This window comes from Lactuca sativa, chromosome 8 (genome assembly GCF_002870075.4).
Source record: "Lactuca sativa cultivar Salinas chromosome 8, Lsat_Salinas_v11, whole genome shotgun sequence".
Taxonomy (NCBI): domain Eukaryota; kingdom Viridiplantae; phylum Streptophyta; class Magnoliopsida; order Asterales; family Asteraceae; genus Lactuca; species Lactuca sativa.
The window spans coordinates 98,943,060-98,952,728 of record NC_056630.2 but is presented as its reverse complement, the minus strand read 5'-3'; the positions used below and the strand labels follow the sequence as shown (position 1 = coordinate 98,952,728).

General features: G+C 35.7%; 1 protein-coding gene and 1 pseudogene across 2 annotated transcripts; one reads left to right on the top strand and one right to left on the bottom strand.

Moving 5' to 3' along the window:
• Positions 1-1,863: 1,863 nt before the first annotated feature.
• LOC111906923 (uncharacterized) lies at positions 1,864-3,296 on the bottom strand. Of its 2 annotated transcripts, none has more exons than XM_023902711.3 (2): positions 3,012-3,296; positions 1,864-2,850 (listed from the first exon to the last, which is right to left on the bottom strand). In XM_023902711.3, the coding sequence occupies exon 2, from the start codon at positions 2,507-2,509 to the stop codon at positions 1,964-1,966; it is 546 nt and encodes a 181-aa protein (XP_023758479.1). In that variant the 5' UTR covers positions 2,510-2,850; positions 3,012-3,296; the 3' UTR covers positions 1,864-1,963. The 2 variants fall into 2 exon arrangements, with proteins under 2 accessions (XP_023758479.1, XP_023758480.1); XM_023902712.3 differs by having other exon boundaries at positions 1,864-2,511.
• A 771-nt stretch (positions 3,297-4,067) lies between these two features.
• LOC111906929 (cytochrome P450 CYP94D108-like) lies at positions 4,068-5,796 on the top strand (annotated as a pseudogene).
• The last annotated feature ends 3,873 nt before the right edge of the window (positions 5,797-9,669 follow it).

Here is a 9,669-nt window from a genome sequence, read left to right as displayed (position 1 = left end):
ATGGTTTTTTGGGGATTTAAAACTACTTATCAGAACGGTTTTATGGGGATTTAAAACTACTTATTCGTTGTAAAGCAGAAAATATAGGATTTTTTGGAACGTAGTCATTCTATTTCTTAAAACTAGTAGAACATAAAGGACCTTTAATGGTTGATTAGATAATTCCTTAGTTTATACATCAGAGTTATATATAAGTAATATCTGATTGACAGTGGAATGTGTAACTTCCGCCTTACTTCTTGTTCCTTATTTGGTTGTGGGCTTAGGGCAGATACACACATTTAACTATCCGTTCGATATTAGGTTATATATAACTAGTATAAACTAAGTAATTGCAGAAGGAAGTATTGTGGTTATCATTTATTCATATAAGAAAATATAGGATTTTCTGGAAGAACATGCGAACTTTTTCAAGAACTTGGAGTATACTTAATATAACTAAAATACTTATGAACTTACCAGCTTAAATGCTAATCCTCTCTTTCAAAATAGCTTGTATTCTCTGGAATCCAGTAGACAGGTACACTCCCGAAACTTTTAAGAAGACTGCCTAGTACCGTGCTGCGTCTTCTGTCTGTTACCGTATCTACTTTGATGTTTGAATATGTAATGTTTAAACACTTATGTAAAACCTATACTTATTAATGCAATGGTTGTTTGTACTTTGATTACTATAATGCATGTGTTGTGATACTTACATGACGTCCTCCGCCCCCAAACGTTTTCGCCGTTCTGGTTTGGGGGTGTGACATAACAAAACTTGGTGAGCTGGAATTGGTGTCTTTGACCCATGGATACAGTAAGAATACTGACCTCACAATCTGAAAGAATAGTTGCACCGATCACTGCTCTAAAGGCTATCTCTACCGGTCACCTCTAGAAGAATGATTAAGGTGAACAAAGTCTGGATGCAACCAACACTTCTCCAATGAGTTCCTTCTTTTCCAAGATGCACCAAAAACACTCTAAAGCACTTAAAAACAATTTTTTTTACAAGGCTAAAATTAAGGTTAAGGTTTCAAGGGAGGGTGTTGGAGAGGTGGAGGTTGAGAATGAAATGGGTTTGGGAAGATAAGGAGCTTAAATATGACTCAAACCATGAAAATAGGGCTCAATCCACGGAAAGGTAATGGGAAACTCTACAACCCTATCAACTATCATTTTCCTTAAAACTTTTCGAACTTAAATCCAAAATTCATAAAAGGCTCGAACTATCACTTTACGGTTATACCCTTAGGCTCCAAAACACCAACCGAACTCTCGGATCACCTAATCTACATTACCCACATCCAAATGGGTATGAATCTCTCTTCCCCCCCCAAGGCCTGAAGCCTTATGATAAATGATCTTCGGGTCATGGCCCCAAATTATAAAACGATTCGAAACAGGCTGTTACAATAAAACATACTCCCTCTGTCCCGATATAATAATCCATCTTTCTATTTTTATTTGTCCCAAAATAATTGTCTATTTCTAAAATTAAGTGTCATTTTTACCAAAATACCCTCAAAAGTTACTTTTCATGATTACTTTTTTATATGAAAATTAATGCACTAAAAGCCACTTTTTCTTTTTTTGTTTCGTTACCTACGTATTCTAATTAATGAAGTAAGCATCTTTTGTTTTCCTTTAACCAACCAAAAGACTTTTTGATTTTTTCCCTGTACAACTGTTTCTCTCTCTCTTTTTATTTTTTGGTTTTTTTCCTTTAACCAACCATAACGGCGTAAAACAAAAATGTGAGTTAGGCATATCCAAATGTTATTTTTTTCTTTGTGTTATCACATACGGAGTATCTAATTTTTTTTGTCTTTGAAAATTACTTCCACATCCACGATATCAAACTAATTTCATGGCATAAAATAAAAAAGAATTAACACAAAATATATTACACTATCAAAAATATCAATACAAAAATATTTTTTTCTCACTATTTTGATCACAATACTTGTTTCAAAAATAACTAGGCAGCCAATTGCAATAAAGACTCATTTATCAAATTTTCATCACATCCAATTTGAAGTGGTAAGTTTCCTTCTTGTTCCAACCTATTCTTACCAATATGTGGTATTTGATAGTTGTTGCCACCTTGAACCCTTATGATTTCCATCATACACGTTTGTAGAGTTAAAAATACATTGTTAAGTTGTTGAGATTGCATTTTTTCAAAAGACGTTTGAACCGCATGAACCAATTCATCAATCGTACCTAAAGCCTCTTGTTCTTGAAGTGATTGGATTGCTCGAAAGAATCCAAGGTCTAAAACATTTAAATCCGGACTATTGGAGGGCTGAAAATTAAGTCGGATATCAAACCCATCTGAAGATGCCACTTCAAGAAAGTCGTTATCATTGACATCAATATGGGGCTTGGCATTATCTTGTTGGATAAATATGGGACCGACATGACTTCGAGGCCATTTAGCTCTAATATCCGGCAAAACTTTTTCTATAAACCATGACCTTGTTACTTCTTTAGTCACGGATAAAATAGGCTTTGTCTCTAACATTCCTGCAACACGGTTTTTGCTTGAACGTTTAGCGGGTTCTAATCTTGTAAACGGGTAGATACCAATTTTTCCCGAAAAAACTTCATTACCGAATGCATCAAATGGAAATTTTATTGTTTTGCTGTTTAAATCACACAGTGGAATCACTTGCTTCTATCTAACATCCACCAACATAACCAGATTAATAAAAATAAGCAAATTAACCATCCTTATAATCCATTGTAAAGTGGCATTTGTCTGTATCAATTGATGTCGTTGCATCTCTAATAATTAAGGTCTTGTTTTTCTAAGCAACACTCTTCCTAAACATAACAATTCTTGACATTACTCACCTAAACAGACTGAAAACAGAAACATACAAGTGGTCAATCGTTTTTTATTTTCCAGTTTTTTACTGTCAAATAGATTAGGATTGGGAACTTGTGGATGAAAAAAGAAGAAGAATGAAAGCAGATAGCAGGAAAAAGAAAATCGAGTGTAGACAACAGGAACAAACACAAACCTTAGCTGTCAGGTCGAAGGTCTCCGATGTTGCTGTGGGTTGCGGTGATATCTGGCCGGCGGCTTCACATGGGAGGAGACGGCTAACGAAGAACAGGGGAGGGATGGCCTGAGGATGGAACGATTGACATGAGCAATAATAGAGGCATATCTAAACCAACAAAAAAAATTGACTTTTCACTTTTAGAGAGATAGAGAAAGATACGGTGGAGTATTTGTTGAGAGAGAAAAAGAGACATAGAAAGAAAGAGATTAGGTTGGATGGGTGCAAGGAACTTAACATCCCTGTTTAAAAAGAGACGTATGTTGAAAACAATCTAACCCATAAATTGGCTCCATGTTTATTTTCAATAAAAATAATTGGCTCCAAAATTAGTGGGAATAATTTGGTTTAACATTTTATGATGAAAAAAATGGAGGGAATAAATTTGGCTGAATGTTTTAACTAAAACGTGATAGGAAAATTGGTGGGAAAAAGTTGGCTCCAAGTTTTAGATGAAAGGGTAAATTTGTTATTTTATTCAATAAAGTTGTTCATAATTACTTTTTCCTTAATATATGTGTTTTTTGTCTGTAGACTATTATTTTGGTATATCTTGAATTTCAAGAGATTCAAGATAAAAATGTTTTTGTACAAATCAGTTATACATAAATAATCATTAATACTTGACAAAAGTTTAGAGACTTGAATTATAAAAAATTATTAAAAAATTTAAATTGGAGCAACATGGCGTGCGCGAGCGTGCACGCGCGCGCGCGCGCACACACACACACACACACATATATATATATATATATATATATATATATATATATATATATATATATATATATATATATATATATATATATATATATATATATATATATAAAAGACTTTTAGCTCAGTTCTTGGTGGGTTGACATATCTTAAATTAATGAATAGTTTAGAAATAGATTAATTTCTTTTTCAAAAAAAAAAAACTAAAATAATTAATTAAAAATCAGTATCAAGTAAAATGTTGTATCTAATTGCGTGTGTGATAACCATGAACCAAGTTTAAAAGGAATGGAGCTCCTTCAAGCTTCTTTCACATTTTACTTGTAAACACAAAAAGTAGACAATGTCTCTCGAACCTCTATTTTCCATCTTCTTAATCCTTCTGTTCAGCTACCGTTTCTTCTTTCTCAGCCATACAAAATCCAAAACCGTAGGCTTCAAATACTACCCACTACTAGGAACCATACCGGAGTTTGTCCTAAATCGCCACCGTTTCCTTGAATGGACCACCCAAGTCCTCTCCGAGTCTCCGACCAACACCGCCGTCATCTTCCGATTCACCAAAATCAAAGGCTTCATCACTGCCAACCCTTCAAACGTCGAACACATGATCAAGACCAATTTCCAGAACTACCCAAAAGGAACCCGGTTCATTTCAATCCTCGAAGATTTCCTCGGCCGTGGAATCTTCAACTCTGAAGGTGAAGCATGGAAGGCGCAGCCTAAAACAGCCAGTTACGAGTTCAACACCCGATCCCTTCGGAACTTCGTCATGGAAACCGCGGTGGTCGAGTTACATACCCGATTCATACCAATTCTTGAAAGAGCTGCGGATTTGAACCGGGTCATTGACCTTCAAGACCTTCTGGAGAGGTATGCTTTTGATAATATATGTAGGGTGGCGTTCAACGTCGACCCTTGTTGTCTAGTCGGTGACGGAACTTCGGACAGTGAATTCATGAAAGCTTTTGAAGAAGCTTCTACGCTTATTTGTATGAGATTTTTCTCCGTTTATCCAGAACTTTACAAAATCAAGAAACTGTTGAACTTTGGTTCGGAGGCAAAGTTGAAAAAATCGATAATCACCGTTCATAAGTTTGCGGACGACATCATAAAGTCGAGAATTGAGGAAAAGGCTGTCAAACCCAACGAGGATTTGTTGTCTCGATTTATGAGCGAATCCGAATACTCACCAGAGTTTCTTCGGGACATTGTCATAAGTTTCATATTAGCAGGTCGTGATACAACGTCGTCGGCTCTCACATGGTTCTTTTGGGTGTTATCTTCACATCCAGAAGTAGAGCAAAAGATACTCGAAGAATTAAAAATAATCCGGCTTAGATCCGGAGAAATTCGTCGGGGTTTTTACCGTTTCGATGACCTCAGACATATGCATTATCTGCAATCTGCATGCAGCAATTTCAGAAGGATTACGGTTGTACCCGCCGGTGCCGGTGGACACCAAGGATTGCCTAAAAGACGACGTCATGCCGGACGGGACGTTTGTCGGGAAAGGCTGGTTCGTATCCTATAACACATACGCAATGGGGAGAATGGAGAGTGTTTGGGGCAAGGATTGCCTTGAGTTTCGGCCGGAGCGGTGGTTGCACGAAGAGGAGGGAAGCGGAGGAAATGTGGTGTATAGACCGGAAAATTCATTTAAGTTTCCCGTGTTTCATGGTGGACCCAGAATTTGTTTGGGTAAAGAAATGTCCTATACTCAGATGAAACTGGTGGTAGCGAAGATTATTGATATCTTTGAGGTGGAGGTGGTGCCGGAGATGAAGAATCCGCCGGATTATGTCTTGTCGTTAACGATGAGGATGAAAGATGGGCTGAGGGTGAGAGTGAGGAAAAGAAGGGAGTCAAATGAGTCATTATTAGATGATTTGAACTAAATGTTATCTTTTACATGCTATATTCTAAAATAAAAATTATTGGTAGATTGGGAAAATGTGACACAAGTCTTTTACGTTTGGTAAAATTATATGGTTTTACATCAATATTAATTTTTCTATTTTGTGTAGATGCCACAAACTTGCAATGTTGCTATTTTAATTATTTGTTTTTATTTTTTTATAAATGACATTTACGAGGTAAACCATTTTGTTACCTGTAACCTAGCTTGTTGGCATCCAACATGTCAATTAAACTATAAAGTATAAACATCGTTATAGTGTTACCTTTTGGAGTCGTTACACATTGAGAAGGTCAAAACGTCTCTACACATCAACTTTACGTATTCGATGGAGCCGGAAAACTTGGGTATTTGCAAATAATCATTGCAAAAATTATGATTTAAGAGGAAATGAACGGTTACAATTGTGTTATAGTTTCTAGAAATAGAGCAAATTTTGGGTAATTGAAGGTTTTGGGTGAAGAAATAATGCACATGATAAGTGTGTATTAGAATTTCTGATGGTTTTCTTCAATTTCGGCATATTATGTTTTTTTTTTGACACATTGGTGGGTGTAATGTTTTGTAGATTATAATGGCATTAGTAGAAGAAGAATTCAACGATCCATATGGTGGTTTATACGAACCTTTTCCTAGATTGAAAAAAGTTGATTCGGAGATTCATGGAATTTACATGGATCATGAATGATGAAGAGTTCGCTACAACACTTGAATTGGTTTGGTTAGTTGGATTATCAGCCTATTTTCACTAATGTATTTTGGAATTATCCTTTTATGAATATTGAATCTAAATCACTTGGGTCTTTATTTTTAGATGGTAAAAGATTGGATTGATGACGATATTAGAATATTATTTAATATTTGAATCAAGTATTTGAATGTTATAATAATCGTCTAAAGTCATCAGGAGTAGAAGGAATGAAGGTAGGATTGATTTGAACATGTTTTGGAAGCTTAAAAGTGTTTAAAACTCGAGTTTTGCTGCTAAGAAATTCACTCGACCAAATGGAATTAAAAGGAAAATTCCAACATAACGAGTACTTTTTGTAAAGGATATTTGTAACTTTTCAACCGGATGTCCGAATCGACTCTATTTTATTCCAATGCTTTCGTATGATCTCTAGGATGATATGAAAGGATTAAATGAGATGTTTAAGACTAAGAACTTTGTTTAAGATGATTAGCTAGTAATTACTCAACTTATGTCTATCCTTTGTTAATAACTAGACATACAAACAACTTGGAAGTGCATTAGAGTATTACAACAAGTTGGTGTGAGTTCATTACCTAATAATACATGTCCCTATTACATATTGTACTACGTAATTTTCGTTGATTTGATTTCCTATGTGCATTTACTGGTTGTGATACTATATGTTATATGTGTACATTCAAAAAAGTTTTGTAAAAAGATATTAAAATGGGACAAACTTGATAGTTTTAAAATTGAGTTCACATCATGAATTTGTATATCCATTTAGGATAGGTTTGGGACTTGAGATACTTGAGAATGTTTGCGAAAATTAAGAATGTTAAGAATGATTGAGAAAGGTTGAAAAAGTTTTGACAATGGTTGAGAAAGGTATTGAGAAAGATTAGGTTGTTAGGAAAGTTGGAGTATCATAATCAAGGATTTGTTCTAACTTGACTATGTACTTTATCTTACAACTAATCTATTTTGAAGTTGGACTTTGAGATTGACTTGGGGTTTGATATATAGAAGCATATTGTATTTCATTCTTTTAACATTGTCAATTTATTATTGATGAATTTGATGTTGTTTATAAATGTGTACCTTGAAGTGATTTGTCTCGACTGTACAAATACTTTGATATTTTGAAAACCTTTTTGGAGGGGTTTGACATTGGGTTTGGATTGTTTGTTTGTCTAATACCCTTAAGAGTTGACCCTGAGAGAGTTCACCAGACTTTCCAAGCCTAACTTACATATTTTAATGGGTATTGAGGTTGAATGACTTAATTGATGACCGGTGATGGATTTAGCACTTAAATATTTAGAAGATTGTTTTGGTTTAGAATTAAAGATGAATGTATTAATGATTAATTTAAATTACAGAAGCTCGGTTATATTGTCACACTCGCGTATGACTTGAAATCTAAAAAATGTTAACAAATTAACTGTTTGGGACGTTTATCCATAATATGTTTCATTATATGATTTTTTTTTATAAATTTACTTTAAAACTTAATTTTAAAAGTGTATTTCAAATTGCTCATACAAGGGGTGTTTCATAAAACATCTCTACATGATCATAGGGATCTATGGTCCCATCATTTCTCTTTACATGAGATATCTGAGTTTCAAGTGGTAGGATATACTTTTGCAACTTTACTTTTGAATGAGGATGGTCATGCTAGTGGCTTCAGAGGGGCTCATTTTGTAACGTCCCAAACATAAGACTCAAAAATTTCATTTTTAAATTAATAAAATCAGTATCCCAAAAACATCATCATAAAAATCCAGATAAAACAAATGTATCAATCATCATATCACATCAGAGTAAATCAAGAAAATGCGGAACATGGTGGTGTGTGCTCTGTAATCATCACGAGCTCTTCCCGTTGGAGTTCCCCAAAATACCACATGCAATACATAATAACACATAGTGGCCCCCGCCAAAGAGTGTAACGAGCCCCGCCCACACTCACATAACGGGCCCCACCCAAAGAGTATAACTAGTCCCACCCAAACTCGCATAACGGGCCCTGCCCAAATACAAATCATATACGTATAACTGATCATAGCATACATAATAACCATCGGGCCCTGCCCCGTAAGCATACAATCGCATACACATACAAGGGTCACATAGACATCTAGTATTCTAGCATAACAGATCATGGGCCAGCATTGGTGTCTTCGACCTGCTAAGCATGGTGAGGAAACTCACATCGAACAGCTAAATCACACTAATAAATCTCTAGTTACTAGTCTGACAAATCCTCGAGCTATCAATCACAATAACATCCAATTAATAATTGGATCCCAACTCATACTAAGAGTCTAAACTAGGGTAAAAGACCCTTTTACCCTTTACCCAACTTGGCCCAAACCAACAATCTAAAAGGCCTAATTTCTAAATAAACACCCACAGTCCAAATATGACGCAATTTTCCAAATTGAGCCCAAACCCTTTCATGGGACTTCATCCAAGGTCCAAAAATATTCCTAGCCCAAACACTTGAATTCTGATGGCCCAACAAGGCCCAAGGCAACCAAAATCCAACATAGCCCATTACCGAGAAGCCCAAAACACCAAAGCCCAAATTAGCTGAGTACGTTGGGCATACTCACCACGTACGTGCAGTGTACTTGCATTAGGGCTTGTACGCTAAGCGTACCTACTTGTACGGCCATCGTACTCCTCTATTTGGCTAACTTGCATTTTCTAGCTCTTAATCGATTAAGACTCACTCCAAAACTTAGATCTGACATCCTTGAGGTGGTTTACCACATAAAGTTGCCCACTTTACGTGCATGCATGGCTTAATGAAGCTCTTAAAGCCTAAAAGGACTTAATAGATGACTTAATGCATGCATAAGACCATAAACACCGTAAAGTTTGCACCTTTAAGCTTAAGGAGCTCTTCAAACATCCAGATCTACAAGATTTAGCTTCTAAAACAGCCTTAACCCATCAAGACCAACCAAAAAGGGACAAAGAAGCATAAAATCATAACATGAAGAGATCTAAGCAAAGAGTAGACAAGGTATGGACTTTATACCTCAAAAGTCACCAAAAGATGGAGGTAAATTTGGATCTCTAGGCTTTCTTTCAATGAATGAGTCTTCCAACTTCTTCTTCTAACACTTCAAGGAGTACAAACCACCAAAATCAAGTCCACACCTCAAAAACACTCAAATATGCTATTAGGGTTAGAGATTTGGGTTGTAGGACAATGAAGGCTGATGAACAGGCTAGCCCTAGGGACTTAAGGAGCTTATATAGGGTGTAACACT